General features: G+C 37.8%; 1 protein-coding gene across 1 annotated transcript in view; it reads left to right on the top strand.

Moving 5' to 3' along the window:
• The window catches only part of LOC122797762 (serine/threonine-protein phosphatase 6 regulatory ankyrin repeat subunit A-like), a 2,341,865-nt gene that overhangs the window by 1,361,154 nt on the left and 955,517 nt on the right, over positions 1-25,194 (top strand). Inside the window, exon 18 of the mRNA XM_044066284.1 lies at positions 6,038-6,136. Coding sequence (XP_043922219.1) covers positions 6,038-6,136 — 99 coding nt within the window. The remainder of the gene's footprint in view (positions 1-6,037; positions 6,137-25,194) is intronic.

Raw genomic sequence — 25,194 nt, 5'->3', positions numbered from 1 at the left:
TATTGCATGCTATATTCTGATAGCAGTGAGCTGAGAAAATAAACTCTTGTGTGGCAGTTATGTATGTATTTATTCATGTATGTATGCATGTATTCATTAATTCATCACAATGAATCACTGGAGATATACAGTGACAGTCATACAAGTGGATGTAAGTGATGGTTACAGCTGTGTATGTATGTGTGTGTTTGTGTGTGTGTGTGTGTGTGTGTGTGTGTGTGTGTGTGTGTGTGTGTGTGTGTGTATGTGTGTGTGTGTGTGTGTGTGTGTGTGTGTGTGTGTGTGTGTGTGTGTGTGTGTGTGTGTGTGTGTGTGTGTATGTGTGTGTGTGTGTGGTGGGATGCACTCAGCTGTTTTTGCATCTTAGTTTGGTCTGTTTCTCATAAAGGTTATGCTTTTGCTGGTAAATCAATGAGGATTTCAGTCATTAAATAACGATGACAGACATTTGAAACTGAATAGCCTTCAAAAACATGCTAATGCAAAATCAACTATTCTAACAAGTATATAAAAGCAGTAAGTGTCACTGATTGTGGTCCTTTTCCCACCATTATTTTTTTAAACAAGAAACATCTTTATTGAATTATTTACATATGATACAGACAATCATAAAGTTATATAAATGAAATCAAACCATGCTGACATATTTTTCAGTTGCAATTATGTAGCACATATCATTTTCTGTACAACTGTCAGTCAAGCATTACATAGATCATTTATTTCCTACCTTTCCTTGCACCTCATTCTTCCTCCAAAACATTATTCTGCATGTGTTGTTCCCACAATTCTCATTTTTTAATAATTTGCTCCTACCGTTTTTTAAAGATTCCCACTTCCAGTTTTTTATCACTGTTACTATATTCACTACTTCTAGCACTATAGGTTTAGACTTTGATTTCCATTTGTTATTAATTGCTTTTTGGCAGTTACCAGAATTAAACTGAGCAAGAGCTTAGTATGTTTAGACAATTCCAATTCTATATCACAGCTCAAAATCATTTCCTTGGTTATATCAGTTTGCTCACCCAGTGTTTCTGACAGAGTAGTCTGCAGGGAATTTTTAGTCTGCCAACTCATTACTTTTTAGAATTTTCCCTGGTTTTAGAGATAAGAGGATGAGATGTATGTGGGGGTGGGGTGTTGCAGGGTGTTGCACACTTTATTCTGACAGTAAAGAGCTAAGAAGAAAAATTCAAGCGGCGATAAAATATTGTCACTGTTGTCATTTATTCAAGTTAAGCAGTCATTATTCTTGCTTTGCAGAGTTAGAGTAAATCTGTATGAAGCCAGCTGGAATACTTTGGCTAGTTTTAAAGCAGTCAAATATCTGATGTGCATTCAATAAAGTAGCTGTAATTGATGAGTACGGGAATTATCTGTGATGAAACTGACCAAATGTGTGTGAGGAAGGATTCCTTGTTGCATTATATCTAAAAATACCAAATTAGTCAAAATTTTTCCATTGCAGTCAGACATCAGCATTCTAATCAATAAGTGTCGTCAGTGCAGGCCTGGACAAGATCTTAATGACAGCAAGTAAACTCTGGCAAGAGTGTCACATTGAGTAGTATTGCCGTCTAGCAGCACTGGGTTCACTAGCTGAGTTTTGGCTTTGGCTCCTTCTTTGCAGAGTTTGCATGTACTCCCTATCTCGATGTGGGTTTTGTTCATATGCTTTGGTTTCTTCTCCCAGACCCTCAGGTGTATACCACTCACTGCATTACTTGTAAAAATCTTAGGATAGTGTATTCATGTAAAAGCGCAGTTAAAGTTATAAAAGTGTTTGTTAAATTGTGCTGCTAGTTGTATTATGTGCTTTTACCATGTGGACATATTGGTAGTTATTGTGTGCTATTTTTTTGTGAGATACAAATTGTTTGAGTTTGAAAAAATGTTTTAGAATGCTTTAATGGTGTGTTAACCATGGCATAAGACAAGATACTCAGACAGAATAGCATAAAGGCCACTGTTAGAAGTAGCTTCATTATTAATTTCTTAAAATTAACAATAAAGAAAAAGTAAATGTTGGGGATGGAATGGTAGTGAACAGTAGTAAAATAACTGCAGAGAGGGAAGTGATATGCACAAAACAAAACAAAAAGAAAAAAGAAAAGAAAATATAAATAATATTTGTAAAGGGAAGATGATGTAATATTTAGAAAGGAGTGGCTTATACATAGAAATGAAATGGGTGGTGGGTGGGATGAGGTAACGTTGGAAAGTGAAGCAAGTTCAAGTAAAGTGTGAGGCAGCAAAACAGGCTGGCCTGAATGAAACAGCTAAAAAGAAAAGAAAAAAAAAAAGTCAGCCACCCCTTAAACAACAAGTACGTTGCTTAACTGGATGACACAGTGGTGCAGTGGTAGCATTGTTGCCTCACAGTAAGAGATTCTCTGGTTTGATTCTTGGCTAGGGTGCCTTCTATGTGGAGTCTGCATGTTCTCCCTGTGTTCATGTGGGTTTACTCCCACGTTACAAAGATTTCGGTCTGGAGCATTTCTCCCTGGGCTTCTGCTGAAAATTGGCTTTGTTCCAAGTTGGACTTTCCTGGTTAACGAATGTTAAATAAAATTTGCTATTTTTCAGTTAAAAGATGTAAGATAAATTTAATGTCTATCATTAGTGCTCCAGAAGCACTTTGATGGTGTTACAATACATACTTCGTATGTAGATGCTAGTCAAGTAAACTCAAAATAGGGGTAGGAAGACAGTAAATCAAAGAATAACCGAGTTAGTTAAAAATTCATTAGTTTTAATTCACTGCACTGTGCCCAGCAACCCTTTCTTAGGTGGCAGCTAAAAGTAATCCATATTGCTAGTAAAACATCAATCATTAGTTTACTCATCTAAAAATTAATGTACTGCAGTGTGGCCTTCCAAAATTGTGTGCTGAGATACTTTAGTTATATAGGATTACTGAATATTGATGGTACTGGGCTCCTTAACTCAGTCTTATCAATTATAAATAAGCAGTATATAAAAGAGAAAGGTATAGAAACAAAATAACACTGAGCTTGTTAATCAAGGTACTGTACAGTGGAGATGTTAACAGGGGCAGCGTGTAGTACTTTCAGTAAAATATACTTTTGCCATTACTGTTACCGAGATCAGAACTCGGTATACATGGTATTCAATGGTGCTCTAAACAAAAAAAAAAAAAAAAAAAAGAGCGAGTAATCAGTATACTTTACTTGCTGGGCTGTATTCAAAAATATAAATATATGTGTATTTATGTGTGTGTGTGTGTGTGTGTGTGTGTGTGTGTGTGTGCATGTGTGTGTGTGTGTGTGTGTGTGTGTGTGTGTGTGTGTGCATATATATATATATATATATATATATATATATATATATATATATATATATATATATAGTTACGACTCAAAATATCTAATGCTCATTTGAAATGATTTTTTAGGGAGTAAAAAACATTAAAAGCACAAATAAATCTAAAACACACCCACTGAATGCTCATTTTGTATAGTGTTTGTAGACAGGATTGTGCAGGAAAATTAATGTTGGTCTGAAAAGGTTATAGTAGTTGGTTGTATGCATGAATGTTCAAGGATTAGGGTTAGGGGAAGAGGTAAATGAGTATATTTGTAGTTTTGCAGGTTTGGTGTATTCTGTGTCCTTTTGTCTTGTGTAGTGTTATTGTTAGGGAAACGGGTTTCAGTAACATAGTGTGTACGGTTAGGGTTCGTATCAGGGTAGGGGTTGTTTTAGGTTTAAGGTTAGCACATATAACTAAGGTGGTGCTGGGGGGGGGGGCAAAGAGCCACACTATGCAGTGCTTATGCATTAAGTGTGTAAAGGAAATTTCTGTTCTTGGTTTTAGACCTTTGTACCCTGTTTTATTTAGCTTACACCATAATTTATGAACAAAGATATTAAGAGGTAGTTGGGGGTGCAGTGTATTGCATGCTATATTCTGATAGCACTGAGCTGAGAAAATAAACTCTTGTGTGGCAGTTATGTATGTATTTATTCATGTATGTATGCATATATTCATTAATTCATCACAATGAATCACTGGAGATATACAGTGACAGTCATACAAGTGGATGTAAGTGATGGTTACAGCTGTGTGTGTGTGTGTGTGTGTGTGTGTGTGTGTGTGTGTGTGAAGAACTGCTCAATGTCTGTTGAATAAGTTAGGCCTTTAAAGGAATTAGTAATATTATGGTGGGGGTGGGGGTGGGTTATGTTGGAAATAAGGGTTATGTAGAGGGCTGAAGCTGAGCCCGCCCAGCAGTCTGCAATAAACAAATGGTCAGTACAAATGACAGCTAATGTGCTATGTGCTTTGTGTAACGTCTGTTTCGGCTGAATGAATACCCTTTACTGTCATTTGGCTGGTGTTCTTCATGTCCCTTGACACTTTTTTGCAGTTTCACAAATGACAGCCAAAATGATTTCTTGTAGCCACATGACTGGAAATTCAGCTAATGTCCTTTCCTCAGTGACAGATATGAGCCTCAGGGCATATATAAAATACTTTGTAGTCTTGTTACTCCTTGCTTAACTTGTGTGGATACAGCCAGATAATCAGTAAGCAAGCTAGATGGTGGAATCCTGACATAGGAAGGTGATAATATCCTAGCATCAGACAATGGCAGTGGCAGCATGTCTTAGTTTTAAAAGATCTGCATCACAGTTCTGGGGTCTGGAGTTCAATCCTGACCAGCCGTTGCTGTCTGTGTGGAGTTTGCAGGTTCTGTTCATGACTGTGTGTTGTTTTTCTTGGTACTCCAGTTCTATCTACATTCCAAAAACATGTTAGTTGATTGTCAGTGCTGATCTGTCCATTTATGTATTCATATTTACCTTTGCCCTTGTGTCCTGGGCTAAAAAGGGTCTGTGGACCAACCATCTTACCCGGTTAACAAATGTTAAATAAATGTGCTTGAGGGAATGCTTGCATTTCTGACATCTGTGTAGATAAAAGAATGTCAGAGTGCTATAAAGGGTGCAGTTGAAGGTAGATGAATTAAAACTTAAATAGTAGGAATGACATAGGAAGAAAGGCTAAGGGAGCTAAACCTCTTTTCTCTTGGTGTGAGAAGAGACAGATAGGATATGATATAGATGTAAAAGGCACTAAGCAGAAAATGTAATGGAATCTTTCTGAAAAGGAGGGACTGTTGACAGAAGGGCCATGAGCAGCATATTATGGGGACACAGCTTAATTTAGACATGAGAAAATACTTTTTTCCATGGGAAATGTAATGGACAGTTGAATCAACTAGCATAGATGGTAGAGGTTAAGACAATCACCTTCTGTCAATTTGTCCAATGTTGTTGAATCACGTGACTCCTGTAATGACTCCATGAATAGCTACGTTATCCATAGAGTTTACTAGACAGGTAAGGAATGGCAATAGATTACCACATCTTTCTTTCATAGGACACAGCCGCAGACAATTTAGAGTCACCTACCTACCTACCACATGTGTTTAGGATGGGGGAGGAAACTGGAGTACCTTGAGAAAACCAACATAAGCACAGGGATTTGGGCATTTGAAACTCTACCCTGAGGGCACACTGACCACAGAACTGAAGCCGAAAACCTCTTGGTGTGACATGAAAATGTTACTCACTGCACGATTATGCTGTGCCACCCAGATATAGTCTAGGTCTTTAAAAATTATTTGATTAATGAAATGATAGGACAAAAGTGGAACACACAGATGTCTGAAAATAGCTGCAACACTTGAACACCTAGACAAACTCGCAGTCTCCTACAATGTAATGTGATGCGCATTTCAGTATGACTAGGCTGAAACAATTTACAGGTTCACAGTATAAACACCCATCACCAAAGTGACAAAGGGCACACCATCACCTGTAATGTTAGTCATTTGTTCATAGGTTTTATAATGATGAAGGCTTTATTTAATAAAGTATAACACAATAATGTCTATTTCTATTTTGAAACATTGACCTGCAATAGCTATTATATTTAATATAAAAATATGGTATTTTGCGGAATGTAATAACATAATATGTGTATTCTGTTTTTCTTCTTTTTTATTCTCAGACCAAGCAGACGCCATTGCATCTGGCAGCTTTAAATGGCCAGCTAGATGTCTGCAACAGCTTACTAAAGATGAAGGCTGATGCAAATGCCACTGACATTGTAAGTGTTACTAATGGCCCACTTTTGAAAATGCAGGCTGAAACTAAATACATTTTGTTTTGTTACTAAAAAAATATTTTGGTGACAGATTTTAATTGTGTATGTTCACTTTACATAAAAAGGAGGGCTTTGAAGATTAGAAACTCATTGCAACTAATAATGCCAACTTTGGGTTTTATTGTTTCATATCAGGTCAGTATTATATCTGCAGGACAAGTGAGCTGCTGAGCTGTTAAGTGATCACCACCTACTGATGACTTGTGTCATAATGACAGGGATATTAGATGGGCAGATCCAAGAAGACCTTAATAGCTGAGATGACGTCAAGAAACACTGGCTGAAAGGTGGCCAGTACTTATTATGGTGGTAACACTAGGACTTAGGGTTGAGAGAAGCTATCACTTTAAAGGCACTTTCCATTCAGTACTATCAAGAAAGTATTGAGATATGACTAATATGTACTAACAGGACAAGAAGTCAACAACTTTGGTAGCTGGTGAAATGAAGGCTTATGTGTGGGAGGAGTCAGAAGATGCCAAAAAATATGATTTTTAGATGGCTTCAAAGTGGTTTTGGCAAGCCATCCAGCAATGTAATAGGTGGTAGGTGGGACATTACTCAGGAGGATCTCAGAAAGGGTAGAAAATGTTGACCTTATCTTGTTCATTGTCAAGAGGTGGAAGGAACACTTTGAAGAACCTTTGATTGTATTGGACATGCCCTCATCTTGATGGGGCTGTACCAGAAGCTATTTGAGGGACTGAGATTTTATCTTTAGATAAAGTCACTGCATAATTTAAATGGTTCCATTTCGGCAAAGCTATGGCAATGAATGAGATCCAGCAGGGAATGCTGAAACTCATGGCTATTGAGCAGGCTTCATAGTTACTGTGCTTTCTCAGTGTTGTCTAGAAGGTAAAGAGAACACCTCTGGAACCTTGTGTTGTGGTCTCCAGTTTCATAAAGAAGAAGAGATGGCTGATGTGATCCAAATGTAGAAGAAGGAGCTGGAAAGGAGACTTCATATAGAATAGTTAAGCTTTTTATTCAGGAAGAGCAATATTGACTCTGTCCTGATTATGGAACAGAGAATCAACTCTTTCCTTGCATAGATATTAGTTCAGTCAAGGAAGTTGTCAAGTATGGTCTACATATCGTCTGTGGACTTGAAGAAGGCACATGACCTGAGAGTAGTTACTTGACTAGCTCAGTAGGTAGTACTCTTACCTTTGGTGTTGAAAGGTTAGAAAGATGTGGGTTCTGTTCCCACACCAGGTAGCTTGATTGATTTTCCAATACCGATACTACAGTGCAGCATTAAGGCAACATTGCTCTCCTGAGTGTACACTGCCCTTTAGACAAGATGTTTAACTGAAGCCCCATCTGCCTTAGTTGCTGGTAGCTCAGGTCACTGTAAAATATCCCATTGCGCCTATTGAAAAGAGTAGGAGAAGATCCACTATACCTTGACCAAATTCCCCCTAGTCAGTATGAAGGTTTTTTGTAACTTGCAACTTGAAAAAAGGTTGTTGTTGAAGAGTTAAGAAAGAATAAATATTTAAGGGTTATGAAACCCGACAAAGGGGAAGGGATAGTTTTGATGAACACCATATTGTATGTTAGCAAGATGTTCAACATTTTGAACAATGAGGAAAGAAATTTCAGGGTATCCTGTAGTGAGATTAATATGGCTTATTATATCATGAGCGGGCAGGTGATCCACTGTGGCGACCCCTAACCGGGAAAAGCTGAAAGAAGAAGAAGAAGATAAAATTGACTTTAAACTTAAGGAGTTTTTACATCAGGGGGTTATTGATGCCAATGTTTATATTTTTTTATAAATTGGAAAGGCCCTAATTCCTTCGATATTCGAAATCCTTAAAATTCACAACAGTATGGTGGATTCCCCCCTCAGGCCCATTGCAGTGTCTAATGGCTGTAAGACCTTTCCATTAGCTAAATTCCTTGATCTTATACTCCAGAGTGTTTGGAGTACTGACCAAGGAATTTTAAAGGATTCCTGGGATTTTCTAAGATCTGTGAAGGAGGATTGGTTCAGGGAGGAGTTGATATTTCATAGGTTCATAGGTTCATAGGTTTACACTAGGCTATCTGCCCTGGGGCATTTATCAGCCTAGCCAGAGTGTGTTTGGCTTTTGCCACCCTTTTAGATCGGTTTACTGTGCCTCTGTAGAGTAGGTCACAGAAGATAGCCCTTTTAAGGTTAGTTTACTGTGCCCCTGTCTAGCAGGGACACAGAAGAGATCCCAGGGGTGAACTTACAATCTCCCATCCACTCATCAAGATTTCTCTTGAAGAGGGTCAGTGAGGGGCTCTGCCTAACATGGACTGGGATTCTGTTCCAGAGTGAGGGCAGCCTCTGGGATATGAATCTGTCCCTCCAGCATGTCCTATTTATTTCTGTGCTGAGGTTTAAGTCCCTGGAGCGTGTAGCTCTAAGGGATTTGGATTTCCTGAGGTGGAGCATGTCCATTAATTCTGGGTTGGACATGGCTTTATACGTCAGGCATAGATCACCTCTGAGTAGGCGGTAAGCAACTGAGTAGAGCTGGAGTTTCTTTAGCCGAACTGCATAGGGCATCTGTTTGAGTCGCTTGATCCTCTTGGTGAGGTACTTTTGGGGCCTCTCCAGTTGCTGTAGGTGTCGGGTAAGGTACATCCCAAATGGGGCATTGTATTCAATTATGGGCCTGATGAGTGTTGAGTAGAGGGGCACAATGACTTCTCTTGTTCTAGATGTGAACCCTTTCGTGATAAGGTGGGCTATATAGAAGGTCTTTCTAACCACTCTGGCAACGTGATTGTTAAAAGAGAGGTTTCTATCTACTTGGGTCCCCAAATCCCTAATTACTTCTTTCGTACTTAATGGATTACCACCTCTGTGGTAATTTGTTTGCACTTTGTTTTTCCCGAAGGGGATGACTATGCACTTTTTGGCATTTAGCTTAAGGCCATGGCTCTGGCACCAGTTATCCATCTCTGTGAGACCCTTTTGGAGGATGCTTGTGTCAACTGGAGAGTCGATTATGGCACCCAGCTTGCAGTCATCTGTGAACTTGGTCAGCCATAGTCCTCCCATATTAGCCTGTACCTCAGAGAATTATATACCGAACAAGAGAGGTCCCAGGACTGAGCCTTGTGGGATGCCACTTGTAACTGGTTTGGAGTCTGACATGGCACCTGCAATACTGACCATGTGGGTTCTATCCCTGAGCCAGTTTGCAACCCATCTTGTGACATAGGGGATGGTATTTAAGCTAGTGAGCTTATTTATGATGCCCAAGTGGGGTATTATGTCAAAGGCTTTTGCGAGGTCCAGGTAGGCCGTGTGGACTACCTTCCCTTCATCTATGGCCTTCGTAACTGTTTCAAAGAAGTCGACCAGGTTCAGGAGGCAAGATCTGCCCTTAACAAAGCTGAATTGGGTGGGATCCAGTGTCTGGAGGTTACCAATGTCCATGTTTATGAGTTCCATGATGATACGTTCCATAGCTTTGCAGACCAGACTAGTCAGGCTTATAGGGCGATAGTTTCCTGGGTCCGTTGTGGCACCACCTTTGTGGAGTAGGACCACTGTTGCTGTACGCCATTCCTTGGGTACATATCCTGTAGCAAGGCTGAGATTGGACAGTGACTTTATGTGAGGGTTTAGTTCTTCTTGGAGCTCGTGTAAGATGCAGCCCGGGACACCATCTGGTCCCATTGATGCTGTGTTTTTTGCTTTGGAGAGGGCAGCTCTCACCTGTGCATTTGTGATGTCAGGGAGGCTACATTCTGTTGGGACAGACATTTGGTCTTTTGTGGGGGAAGGGGGGAAGTTTGCATTGAACCTGTCTGCCAGGATGTTGGCAATGTCTGTGGGATCAGTGCATTTTTTGTCATTTTGTACTAACTCAGAGCATATCTGGGAGTTGCCCCCCATATTCCTGACATAACTAAAGAAGGCCTTGTGATTATCTTTAGTGTCTTGTGCAATTTTTCTTTTGAAGCTGGCCTTAGAGAATTTTATGAGGGATCATAGTTTTTTGCTAGTACTGATCAGAGATACCTTCCCTTTTTGGGATTTTGCTCTATCATGTAGTAGCTTCCTCCTTCTGTTGTATAGATTATTTATGGCTGGGGTCCACCAGACTGGTCTCCTGCCTTTGGAGGAGTGAGTCTTGGTTTTATCTGGGATAGCATGATCCATGCATTCCTGTAGGTGTCCATAGAATGCATTTGTAAAGGATTCTGCTGTTTGGGCAGTATTTTTCACTGGCCCGGTGGCTTTGAAGGATTCCACCTCGGGTTTGAGAAGTGTGAAATTTGATTTTGAGAAATTTTTCACTGTGATTTCTTTGGCTGGGGGTGGGCGTGGGATATGGATGTCCAGTGAGATTAATTTATGGTCTGATTTTACCAATGAGGGACATACCTCTGGTGTGGAACATAGAGTCCCCATGTTGGTGATGACCAGGTCCAATATGTTATCCCTCTTGTGGGAGTGGTGACCAGATGTTCCATAGCATTTGAGTTTATAAATTCTAGGAACTGTTGGGCAAGGGTGTTGGGGCTTGAGTAGTTTTCCCAGTCGATGTTTGGGTAGTTGAAGTCACCCAATATTATTGTGTTTGGAGAGACCTTCATATTCTCCAGTGTTCTCAGGAAGGCTGAGTGGGGTTCCTGAGTTTGGGAGGGTGGTCTGTAGCAGGCTACAAACTGAAAGGCAGTTTTGTCCACTGTTAACTGTACATGGATGGTCTCCGATGCTTCGTGTAGTGCCACTAACCTGGAGGTATGGGTATCTTTGATGAATATGGATACTCCCCCTCCTTTTGTGGTTCGGTCCGAGTTTTGGGGCCGAAAAGCATGGTATGAGGTATAACCTGGTAGTGCTGGGGTGCTCTCTGGGGCCTTGAACCAGGTCTCTGTCACTACACAGATATCGATATTCTCCATACTGAGGAGAGCCTCGAGTGCATGCATCTTGAGGTTTAGACTTCTGGCGTTGAGCAGCATTACCCTTAGTTTTTTTTTTTCTTGTGTTGTCTATGGAGGTGGGTTTGTCTTTTGATCCTTGCCTAAAAAAGGCACTATGTGGGTGGCAAGAGCCTTAGCCAGTATTCGAAAGCCCAGGGGTGACAGGTGCAAGCCATCCCTAGTGAAGCAACGTGGCTTGTCAAGCATGTCATTCCAGGCTGACAGACACTGAATCCCCTTAGTATGACACCAATACTTTAGCCAATTGTTAAAATTGATCATTTTGTCTTTATACTGTGGCATCATTCTTGGTGAGGGCAAGATGCTACTCAAGGTCAGGGTCATACTGGTCTGGGCTACATGATCAGAGAGCTCCTCTGTCTCTTTTCATGTAGTCTAGGGAGGTACATCTCAGGTCATTCACACCAGCATGGACAATGACGGAGTCATATTTGTACTTGCTTTGGAATGACCTAAGTGCTTGTGTTATGTGGCAGATCCTGGCACCCGACAGGCAGCTTACAGTGACCTTCTCCTTGTTCAGTCTGGTGAGAGGGACATCAGTGTGTCTGACAATAGAGTCCCCTATTACAAGTGTGTTAGGTGTGTTGTTTAGCCTTAACGGCTGTGGCTGTGTGGCCCTCTGACTTTGTGAAATATGTGATACGTGGGTATTGTTGCGGGGTAGCGGTTGCTTGGATGTCTGCTTTGGAGGTCTCTGCTGCTTTGGCAGATTTTTATTTAGAGCCTCTGAGTATGTTTTTGTGTGTTTATTTGTTTGGTTTGCTGATGTGATAGGTCTATTTAAGACTGGAATAGTGGTGTGTGTGGTTACCTTCTCCTCCTGACTGACTGTGCCAGTGCTGGGATGAGAGAGCTCAGCCTCCAGTTTGGCTATATAGTTGCATCTCTCACATATATTTGAGTTTGATGGGAGGAGGAGAGGGTGGTCTGTGTACATAAGGCAGTTGTAACATTGCCTCAAGATACCCAGATTCACCAGCTGGACTGGAGAGTAAACCCGAAACTGACTATTGGACATGCCAGAACAGTATAAGGAACAGTTTTTTGACTGATCAGAAAGGACCAATAGGGAGCCAAGTACTTATAAGGAGTATAAGAGGGTGTAGTGCTTTAATTAGTGTTTACTTATAAGATTACTTATAAGATCAAGTTATAAGATCAAGTGCAGGGCTTTAGAATGAAAATAGAGTGCTTACTTTGAGATTTAGAACAGTTCTAAGGGAAAAAGTGAAGAGCAGACTTTGTGGAGCCGGGAATAGTTTAAACCCATTTAAGCGGCGCTGCCCGATGCTGCTCTCTGCGCAAAATCATGCAAAAGTGGGTTTTAAGGCAGGGAACTTGAAAGAGCTGGGAATTAGCCCAAAATATTTCTAGGCAGTAACCACTCCTACAGGGGCAGGCAGGCTGTTCAGTGTTAATCACTGCCACTGATGAACACAGAGACTTCCCTTTAGCCCAAGCAAGCACTGGCCTCCAAGAAACTTATAAACAGTTCAGAACAGCAAATCTATAACTGAACTTTTTAAATTTCAGAAAGTGGGAAAAAAGCAAGATTTTTTTGTTTTTTTGTTTTAGTTTAAAGGTAGCAGAGATACACAAGTAGCAAAATAGTCAGAACAGTGCAATAAATGACCCCCACACCTGAGTGCTAGGCCAGAGTCAGGTAAAATGCAATTTTAAGAAAAAAAACGATTTTAAATTAAGTGCAACACGGGAAATGTAGTAAACAGGCTCTAGATGTGTTCTAAATACTGTTTCTAATACAGATATCAACTTTAGCAAGCCGGAAAATGCCGAAAAGTAGACAGAAAAGCAGAAATTTTAAACAAAAAATCAGAAGGAAATACTTAAAATCTCAAAAGTGGCTCCTTTCTTCTCTCAAGCATTTTCTCCCCTTGGTAGGTGCTTCAGCAACAACTATCAAGCCTGGAAAGACGCCAAAACTACGAGGCAGCAGGGTTTTAAGAGAGAGAGATCAGGGAGTTTAGAATTGCCCCAAAATGGCCAATAAAACTACAGTTTCTAGGCAGTAACCACTCCTACAGGGACAGGCAGGCTGCTCTGTGTTAACCACTGCCACTGATGAACACAGAGACTTCCCTTTAGCCCAAACAAGCACTGGCCTCCAAGAAACTTACAAACAGTTCAGAACAGCAAATCTGTAACTGAAATTTTTAAATTTCAGAAAGTGGAAAAAAGCAAGATTTTTTTTTTTTTTTTTGTTTTAGTTTAAAGGTAGCAGAGATACACAAGTAGCAAAATAATCAGAACAGTGCAATAAATGACCCCACACTTGAGTGCTAGGCCAGAGTCAGGTAAAATGCAATTTTAAGAAAAAAACGATTTTAAATTAAGTGCAACACACGAAATGCAGTAAACAGGCTCTAGATGTGTTCCAAATACTGTTTCTAATACAGATATCAACTTTAGCAAGCCGGAAAATGCCGAAAAGTAGGCGGCAAAGTAGAAATTTTAAACAAAAATCAGAAGAAAATACTTAAAATCTCAAAAGTGGCTCCTTTTTTCTCTCAGCGTTTTCTCCCCTTGGTAGGTGCTTCAGCAACAACTATCAAGCCTGGAAAGACCGTGATCATTGATATTGTTGATCTTTTTACGGTCATACCCCATGACAGCGGCTTATAATGATTCAAGAAAGCTTTACATTCTTGCAGTGGATTCACCTGTAATGAGGTTAAATTGTTTGCTACCCTGATGGAGATGGTGCTAAAATATAATTTTATATTTTTTGAAGGGGAATCCTTTAGACAAAAGAGTAGAGTGGCTATGAGGGCTTGTTGTGCCATCACATTTGCCAATATTATTTTATCTGTTTGGGAGCATAAATATAATTTTAACTCTTGCTATTCTGTACACTACAATTTGTACAAATGCCACCTGGATGACATTTATATTTTCTGGGTGGGGCTGGAAGACAAATTAATGAATTTTGTGGAGTACATTAAGATTGCAACACATTTTCTAAAACTCACCCATTGTATTTTAAAAGAAGATATGAATTATGTGGATGTCCACATTAAGAACGATATAATTAATTAAAAATTCACCTCTATGATTTATCATAAGGAGACTTTCTCCAGTTCCTACTTATATTTTAACAGTGCTCATCCTTTTAGACAGAAGGAAAGTTTGGTCAAAGATCAGTTCATTTATATCTCCAGAATGATATCTGAAGAGGAAGATTTTTTTATATGAATGTTGCAAACTCCAAAGGATGTTTCTTGGAAGAAAATATCCTGTTAAGTTAGTTAATGAAGTTATGCCGGAAGCAAAAGAAGGGAGGAATGACAGATTTGCTCCTATTTAGGGTAAGGAGAACACCGCTACTAGGGCACAGATTGTAAACCAAGAAGTGGCCCTTGAGTTGCAGCATGAAGATGGGTTTTAAAAGTGCATTTGTTTTGAATTTAAATGCTGATGCCGCACTCATTAAGAAGGCAATTCTTAAAAATTGGAATAGATTTGCTTGCTTTTCTGATTTGGAGAACTTATTTAAGGATCCTCTAAAATTTGTGTTTAGAAAAGGGTGGAATATTAATGAGATTTTAGAAAGTAATAAGAATTTTAAAAAGAAAAACAATAGAAGAACAAAAGTGGGGCCTATGTCCAATGTCCATATATTTCCAATAGGGATTGCATCTTCCTTACAGGTAGGGATAAAAGAATACAGGCAAACAGTTACTATATCTGTAATAGTGAAGGGGTGATTTATCTTGCTTTGTGCAATAGGGAAGACAGAATGTAAATTGCGAAAAAGAATTTACGAACACATGTATGACATTAAAAAAAGGAAGGGAAAAATGCCTTTTATAGGCAATAAATTAATTGTACTGAATCTAGTTTTATGTTTTTTGTATTGGAAAAAATTGAGAAGGACCGTGGGGGGAGGGGGACATGGGAAGCAACAATTAAATACAGGGAAGTCCATTGGCAGCACAATCTTGAAGCAAATAGATCCTCTGGTCTTAATGACAATATTTTTCTGGCTCCAATATTAAAAATTAGGGAAGCTAAGCTATAAATATTCCCTGGTTGGATTTTTTGATGTATCCATGGAATTAGTTTGTTCTTATTGTTCTAAAAGCTTTTTAATATTTTATTATGTTTTGTTTATTTATATATTATATATTTATTATTATATGTATTATTATTATTATTATTATTGATACAGAAATGTCTGTCTAAAATCACAGCTATTTGGGGGCATTTATTATTTTAATACTGAAGTGTTCTGCATATTCCCACATGCATCTAAGTTCATTTTATTGTTGAAATTAGGTTTTTTTTTTACACTGGATGGTAAGATACTATGGGTCTTATTCATTCTGTAATGATTAGATTTTTTCTAATTTTAATTTTTATTCAAAATTTTTTTTAGCCCAAACAGGCTTGGTGGATTATATCTATTTTTACCATGATAATTTCCTTGGGGGGGTGTATTTATTGTAAGGTGTATTTTGTGTGAATTTATTCTACTGGTCCACTGGTTTTAAGTATGATGATTATTTTTTAATTGTTTCTTAATTGTTTTTATAATTTGATTGGTGATTCAGTTATGGAAGGAACATAAATGTATTTAACCTACTGGATGACTTTTGTTGTTTCATCTGAGAAACTCCGATATTGCAGGATGAAAAATGAGGTGATGCTGTTAATGCATTTAATGTTTTTTATTTATTTTTTAGCTTGTTTAATAAAGTTCTTGTGATTCCACCACTTTTCTGTATCTCCTAGTTTTCATGCTCACAGTGCCTTGGTACTTTTTGGTTATTTTTTTATAGTTTTTACTTTCGCTGTACCATATAGGAATCAAAGCTGAAGACTGGTTTAGTTTCATACATGAGAAGTGGTTTTGTGGTCTGTTTGGCTATGTACTGCATTCAAATTCCTGATGTCTTGACAGACATATAATTAATAGTTTAATACAATTTGTCCTAGTGCTGCTAAGTAATTCATTTGTATTGGTACAGAATTAAAAGGATTAAGGAAGATGCTCTCTCAACACTTCTGCAAGTTGCTGTGAGCACTCCTGTGCCTGTAGTTAATAATAACTGGTGTTGTATATTATGCAGAAATAAGTGACGTACAGTTTCCGTTCTGGTTTTTTAAAATGCATCTAACCAACAGAGCTACTTTAGCAGGAAAGAACACATAATGTATACAGTAAAATGGCATTAATGAGGAACTGGTTCTGTAGTCCAGGTTGCAGCATGTGAATGAGCACCAGAGACAACAGAAATGTTTGGACTGGTAGGTGCTGGGGGATCCTGTGACGGGAGGAAGAGGAGGACTTTCTGTCCCCTGCCAAGTGTATCCTCTCTGAATTATTTTTAGCACCCATTTGTTTGAGACTATTTGTGGCCAGCTGCTAGGCTGAATGAAAGCATTAAAGAAAGGGGAGGAGGTGACAGGAGGAAGATATGAGATGCTCAAGTCTTGAAACAATCTTTCTTTAGCAGGGGATTGATCCTTTGGGAGAAAGGAACCCCTTGTATTTGTTTTGGAAGCACTATCCTCCTTCTAGTTCCACTTGGTATCCTGACTCTTGTTAGGCTGAGAATTTTGTTTGTTCTACCCTTAGGAGTTGGATGCTTTGTTAGGGGAGAACCTGGGAATACAAAACATTCTAGATACTCTATGCATCAATTAACCTTTATCATCCCACTCATCGACAATCTGGGTAGCAGCAGGACTAAACAGAAATTCGGAACTGAAAGGAAAATTCAAGATCTCATTTTTTAATCTTCCAAAAAATTCAGGTTATGTAACTAAGCATTCTTTCTCAATACAACGGAAGTAGCTACATTTCTATTAATTGTGTGTGCACCTCCCAAGACACTTCTCAAAGCATGTTTTGAAACCTGAGTCACACTAGAAACAATATCATGTATATATCACTTCTGGTCAACAGGCAAAGATGCAGCAAAGTCACTGAAACTCTAAACACATCGCAAAATAAACTGCTTCATAGCTTTTTTAGGATCTGTTTACTAGCCAAAGAGGTTTTAACCTTCAGTTTTATAAACATCTTCTAAGGCCAGTAACAAAGGAGTAATAGCCAAAACATTTGAAATCTCTTCTTCAATAAGATTATAAACTCTGCCAGTTTCTGGCATAGTTCCAGATTGCTTTCAGTTAAATACATCTCTAAACCTAGTTAGCACCTGTGGAAAGGTTAATGCATGTTTGGGTTTTTGAACCTATTCACTTTCCAAAAAAATGAGATTGGATGGACTCAGAGGGTTCATTAGTGTCTGAATCAGTATCTCTATCAAATTCTGCAGCCAAAGATTGATCTATAGAGAAGACAGTCCCAATGCTTGCAGTGTGGTGATGTTTCTGTTTCATTTTACTGAGGACTACACAGATTATTATATCTGGCAAGGGATCACATTGCAAAATAAATTTCCACATGACGCCCTAATAATTTAAAATTCTAAAGATTAAATTACTAGACTAGGCCAACATTTTATTTGTGAGATTCTAACCACCTGGCAGTTTTATCCAGCTGTGTTAGTTTTGAAGAAGCCAAGACTCTCTTGTTAGAGTTGTCAGCTGGAGAAACCCCGCAGCTAGGTCAGCTGACAAAGGAGCAAAGAGAGCTGTGAGATCAGAGCAAGATTAGCCTACACCTTGTTTTCCTCATAGCCTTTTTAGGAACTGAATAACAATCAGATCATTGTGGTAACCCCCTTTTGGGACAGGCAAAGTTGTTTTTCTTTTTAATGAAATTGGTCAAGGACAATTACCACGAGTTTTTCACAGTCTGAATCTGCTCACACAGTGTCAGGTGATACTGGTTGTCGCTTGTCTCATGCATTCAAACAAGTTGATAAAGTAGTGTATGGGTTCAAGTTATTTACTGTACATAAGTATTGTCAGGAACTGTAATTAGAACTTGTATTTAAGCTATCTGATTCGCACATTACTTCAAACACACTCGCATGTACATCTCCATTCATGCTTGCATTCACCCTGGCTGACTGTACAAAATGGCACTGTTCTTGCACGTGCTCAGTACTTATATGCATGTGCTATCTAGCTACAGTGGCTCAGTGGGAACATTGCACATAATGGTCTACATCCTCCCTCTTTGATTTGATCAACATACAATAGGAGAACAATACGATGTATATGCTAGATAAAATTTCAATATTAACAACAAATCAAACTCAAGTCCAAGTCGCTGTGTATTTCGGATTGGGTCTGGAAATTCTACCCGATCTGGTTATATAAATGCTTTGATTGGGTTTAGCAACTAGGACAGTCTCAGGGGAATTCTTCTAAACATGATCTTCAAGGATAACATTAGAATTATTTGAAGAAAAGTACCACTGTTCTCCATAATGGGAATAAGTCACTCTGAGAAATAGTCTTTGGCAGTGGCAGTCTGCTATGTCACTGGTTCAGAAACTGGCAATATATGTCTATGGTTTCTTTTAAAGTCCATTCCCTCTGATTGAACAATATAGGATCTTGGTTCCTCAAAACTATTTTTGATAATGCCCACTTGGTCGTATCATTTCATTGTTTGCATCCTTACAATTTTTCCTTGTCTTAGTGGTCTAAAAGGTTTGCTAGATTTATCATAGTACATCTTTTGTGACTGATGTTTCTTCAAAAGTTGAGTCTTGACCACTCTGTTGTTCTTAGGATTTGGAGCTGATAGTTGTTTACTGAACAGTAAGGTTGTTCTTGTCTATCTAGACATGAATCTCTGCGCAGGTGAACCAAGCAAATTTTCTCGGGGAATGTTTCTGAGATTGAATAGGTTAAAGAAAACATTGGTACCATCTCTCTTGGATTTCTCTAACATTTCACACTTTGGACAGCACGTTCAGCTAATCCGTTGGGCTGTGGATACTTAGGACCACTAGTAACATGGACAAAGTCCCAAGACTCTGCAGATTTCTTGAACTGCTGACTGGTAAACTGCGTGCCATTGTCAGATGTAACTTTGTGTGGACTACCATGCACAGAAAAATGTCTCTTCAACTTAGTAATGACAGTGCTGGACTTTAGATTAGGAAGAAGGTCAGTTTCAAACCAATTTGAGTAAGAATCTACAAGCACTAAGTAATGTTGACCATTCCATTTGAAAATATCAGTAGCAAATGCTGACCATGGTAGTTCAGGAATCTGGTTTAGACAAAGAGGTTCCTTTTGTTGGCACAGTTTAGTACTGTTGCAAATAGAACATGCTAGAGTTTCCTTGTCTATATCTTTATTTATTTATTTATTTATTTTTTTTTTTTTTCATTTGTTAACTGGGAAAGTCCACTGTGCTGGAATGAGCCCATTTTTAGTGGAGGCCTGGGGAGAAAAGCTCCACAGAATTACATACAAAGAAAAAAATGAATACATATAGCAAAGAAATAATGAGCAGTACTAGTATACTGAATAAAACTGATAAAGAAAAAAGAAAAAAAAATCAAAGAAAGATTATAATCATGAAGTAAAAAGGCATATATTCAAATAACACATGAATGAAATATAACTGCAGGTACAATAGCATGCATGCAAATAACACATGAGTGTAATATAAGTAAGGTTCATAGCTGTGGGGAGTTAAGTACAGTATAAGAATAGCAGGAGATAGAAGGGCTAAGGGGGGAGGATTAAGTTACAGGGAAGCAGTATTTAGGGAGTGTGAAGGGGAAGTGGTGGTAATGGAATAGTTGGAGGCAAAATACTTGGGAGAGAAATCAGGGGTTGGGGTTGTGTGTTGGGGTAAGGAGCCTAACCAATGCGATGAGAGATATTGTTTGAGGTATTTTTTTTAAAGTGACAGGATTGCTGACAGTTTTGAGTGAAGGGGGAAGGTTATTGCATGCTTTAGAGACAGTTTAGGAGTACAACATCTGACCGTCTGAGAAACTGGGTTTCACTATGAATAGTAGCATTTTGTTTTCGGACCTGAGTTGCCAGTTAGGATGGTACATGGTCAGTATTGAGGAGAGGGAAGGGCAGGTGTCTGGGTAGCAGATGAGCTTGTGGGCTATAGCTAATTGTAGAAAAGTGAGATAGTGAGGGGATTCTAGCCAATTTAGTTGATCCAGTGAGGAACAGTGATGGGTAGAACATTTTTAATTAGTAGCAAATTTGGCGACTTTATTGTAACAAGAGTCCAGTTTTGTTCTCAAGGAGGAATACAGGTTGGTGAGGATGGGAGCACCATATAGAAGTGTTGGAAGTAGAAAGGATGAGGTCAGAGCCTTTTTTGCAGAGAGGCTAAGAAAGTAATTGTGTCTGTATAGGGCACTTAGCTTTTGATGTTTTTTTTTGATGTTGCTATAGATGTGAAGGTCGAAAGTTAATTTATCATCAATGATGACACCTAGAAATTTTGTACTGGGGATGACTTCAGTGATGGCGTTGTTTAGGGAGTGAATATAGAATAGTGACTTATCAACAGGGTTGGATTTTGTGGGGGTAAATATTAAAAGTTTTGTTTTATTGGGTTGAGGGCGAGGTGGTTATCTTTAAACACAGAAGGCCAAAATACTATGCCTCTTCCCCTTCTTTTGGTTGAATCAGTACCTGAGTGACCACAGTGAAAGATTTTGATATATTTCTGTTGTAATGCTGAAGTAATAACTACTTTAGGACCCTTCATGATGATTCCATCTTCCATCATGAGCTCATCATGGTAAGGAAAATATTTCTGGACCTCATGTCGTAGACTGGTTTGCCACACTGGCCATCCTTGGCTGATAGAATGTTGCAGCTTCTGAAGAATAGGGTCTAAAGCTGTGTGATTTCTGAGTTCATCAAGATGTGATGAGGAAAAAGTTTTGACTTCCATGACTTCTAGTTTTGGTTTCTCATTGTCATGCTGTTCTGTAGTTTGTCTGGGTGCTCTTGACAAAGCATCTGCATGGTATAAATATCTGCCTTTTGTATAGACAACACTGACATTGTACTTTTGCAGTTTTAACATCATACGTTGCAGATGTGTTGGAGCTGAATGTATTGGCTTTGAATTGTCACTAGAAGTTGGTGATCAGTGTCTATTTGAACAGGTTTGTCATAAATATAATCACTGAACTTCAAACATGCAAACACTACTGTCAAAAGCTTTTTTTTCAATCTGCACATACTGCATTTCAATTTGGGTTAAAGTTTTGGCTGCATAGGCTGTTAGTATGCCTTCTTAAAGACATGTTGCACCAAGACCATACTTAGAAGCATCACATGAAAGAGTTACTGGTTTGTGAACATCATAATATCTCAATGTGGGTGGACTGGCAAATTTTGTTTCAGAACTTCAAATGCTCTTTGGTGTTGTTCCAACCAGGACGAGTTTACATCTTTGCATGTTATGTCACGAAAAAACTGTGAGGATACACCACGAGAATAAATCCTTTAAATCTTCTTTTATTCCAATACAACCAAATGACAGGATAAGCGCTTTCGCGTGCGTTGTGCACGCTTCATCAGATCAATTAATTCAAATACCAACACTCCTTTTATATAAAATGTCATCCAATAAAATCTTGTTAATAAAACCATTAACTTAAATAACTTAACTCATCAGTTAACACAAAACACTCTCAGCTGACATCAGTCAAATGGATCTCAAGGGCGGCATATGCTGTCCAAATCTAGTAGGCAAAGCTCTAATTTAAATAAACAATTCATTGCTATATGATTTCCAGAAAGGTTAAGTACAATAATGTTCCAAAACTGCTACAATCTTATATTTGACAGACATAATAGAAATAGTTCATTTGCCATATAGAAATTATAAAAATATGAAAATATATGTACACATTCTCAACGGCTGTGACATTCGATTCCTCAAAGAAATCGGACATTATATAACAAAATCATGACTTAAAACTCTCTCTCGCACACATGCATCTCTGAATATTATTTGAGAACAAACATAATTGCTGTAATAGATAATAACATTTCATCTCTATATGTATTATTCACAGTCTAAAGATTCATTAAATATCCATAGCACAATCGTGCTCTATATCCCGTTGTCTATCAACAGCACAAAAAAACGTATTTAAAAAGTATATTTCTAAACCTACATTTTTAAAGCAACAGTTACTATTTAGTCTGTCACAATAAAACAACTGTCTTATAAACAGTTCTACTTAACGTCTTCTTGAGTGTCTTACTTATAAACATCTTTTAGCATAATTCTCTTTCAGTTAAACTGAATGTATAAATGTTTAACTTTATGTGGAGTATACTCATAAAAATATCAAGACGCAACGTGTATTTAAACATTCATCATTGCGAGAATTCATCATATATCCAAATCTATTAATGTGCTCATATGTATAAAAAGGAATAAAATATATAAATATGTATATGTATATATATAGTATATAACAGATATATATGTATAAAATATACCAATGTGGTATGTTGTATTGTGCCTTTTACAATTCATCAGTGTCACATCTCTACCAATGTACATACACGTTGCCTTAGATGTGCATATAAATATAAATTATAAGCATAACTAATTAAGACTAAGAATAAAAATAATGAATCAAACGTGTATGTACATTGGTAGAGATGTGACACTGATGAATTGTAAAAGGCACAATACAACATACCACATTGGTATATTTTATACATATATATCTGTTATATACTATATATATACATATACATATTTATATATTTTATTCCTTTTTATACATATGAGCACATTAATAGATTTGGATATATGATGAATTCTCGCAATGATGAATGTTTAAATACACGTTGCGTCTTGATATTTTTATGAGTATACTCCACATAAAGTTAAACATTTATACATTCAGTTTAACTGAAAGAGAATTATGCTAAAAGATGTTTATAAGTAAGACACTCAAGAAGACGTTAAGTAGAACTGTTTATAAGACAGTTGTTTTATTGTGACAGACTAAATAGTAACTGTTGCTTTAAAAATGTAGGTTTAGAAATATACTTTTTAAATACTTTTTTTGTGCTGTTGATAGACAACGGGATATAGAGCACGATTGTGCTATGGATATTTAATGAATCTTTAGACTGTGAATAATACATATAGAGATGAAATGATATTATCTATTACAGCAATTATGTTTGTTCTCAAATAATATTCAGAGATGCATGTGTGCGAGAGAGAGTTTTAAGTCATGATTTTGTATATAATGTCCGATTTCTTTGAGGAATCGAATGTCACAGCCGTTGAGAATGTGTACATATATTTTCATATTTTTATAATTTCTATATGGCAAATGAACTATTTCTATTATGTCTGTCAAATATAAGATTGTAGCAGTTTTGGAACATTATTGTACTTAACCTTTCTGGAAATCATATAGCAATGAATTGTTTATTTAAATTAGAGCTTTGCCTACTAGATTTGGACAGCATATGCCGCCCTTGAGATCCATTTGACTGATGTCAGCTGAGAGTGTTTTGTGTTAACTGATGAGTTAAGTTATTTAAGTTAATGGTTTTATTAACAAGATTTTATTGGATGACATTTTATATAAAAGGAGTGTTGGTATTTGAATTAATTGATCTGATGAAGCGTGCACAACGCAGCTTTATCCTGTCATTTGGTTGTATTGGAATAAAAGAAGATTTTAAGGATTTATTCTCGTGGTGTATCCTCACAGTTTTTTCGTGACATTACTTCTTGATTTTTTGCTGGTAGGATACTTTGGGAGTCAACGATATTTTTAACACAGTCATCTTTGCATGTTAACTCACATAACAGTGCTAAAAGTTCCTAAAGATCTGGAGTAAGTTTTCCTAAATAGTTGACCATACCTAGAAAACTTTGCAAAGATGTGACATTTTCTGGAACTGGCATCTCAAGAATTGCTTCTTGCATAGACGGATCTGATTGTAAGCCAGAATTAGTAAACAAATGACCCACATAAGTAACGTCTCTCAGCTTGAATTTACATTTCTGAGGATTCATGTTAAGATTAACTTCACATGCACAGTCTAGAACATTCTTAAGGTATCTATCATGCTGGTCTTCCCTATTGCCCCCTACAATAATGTTGTCTACTATGATAGCACATGGATAACCTGAAAAAATTTGTTCCATCACACGTTGAAATACTCCAGTGGCAGAATTTATTCCAAATGGCATTCTCAGGAATATGTATCTTCCAAATGGCGTACTGAAAGTAGTTAACAATGAAAATTTCTGATCCAGCAAAATTTACCAAAATGAATTTTATGCATCTAAGACTAAAAAATAAGTGGCATTTGGCATGCGAGCTGCGACTTCTTCTACTGCATGCAACGGAAGATGAGGACATTTAAACACTTTGTTTAAATCTCTCAGATCTATGCATATTCAACTATAATCTGAGCTTTTCTTATGAGCTACAGCCATGGAGGATATCCATTCCATCAGTTCTTTTACTGGAGTCATCACACTCTAATTTAACATTTTGTCTAGTGCTGTTTTTACTTTATTCTGCATTGCTACTGGAATCTTTCTTGCTGGTCAGACAACTAGGCTTACTTCATGGTTTAAACTCATAGAATATGTGACTGGTAGCTTGCCAAGCTCATCTTTAAAAATGTCGGCATATTCAGAAAAAATATTCTGTGTAAAATTATCTTGGTTGTTCAGGCTTATATGGTGAATCTCTTCATTAAGTGAAATCTTTGCGGCCTAAAAATAACTGCATGTGTCTTTTGACTACGTAAAGCTACAAGTTATGCTGTTCCCAGCAGAATGACGTGAGAACTACTGTACCATCAGTTTGAATCTCTTCACTACCATAAGCAACACGTTTTGCACACTGTGCTGAATTAAGTTTTTCACCAGCTTTTACTTTGGCAAACATTTGTGCTGATATAATATTGCACTTGGATCCAGAATCTACTTTAAGCTCTACCAGTTTCCCATTAATCTGAACAGTACAAAATATTTCACTCTTTGCTACCAGACTACAGTTTGGCAGATAGTTCACTGTATTAACTGTTTCATCTATCACAGATACACCATCAACATAAAAAGTTTGCTCACAGTTTTCTATCTGATCTATTGCTTCTTTGGATGCTCTCTTTTAATA

Source organism: Protopterus annectens, chromosome 3.part1, assembly GCF_019279795.1.
Source record: "Protopterus annectens isolate FY-2018-M chromosome 3.part1, PAN1.0, whole genome shotgun sequence".
In the NCBI taxonomy this organism is placed as follows: domain Eukaryota; kingdom Metazoa; phylum Chordata; order Ceratodontiformes; family Protopteridae; genus Protopterus; species Protopterus annectens.
This window is presented reverse-complemented; position numbering and strand designations above follow the sequence as displayed.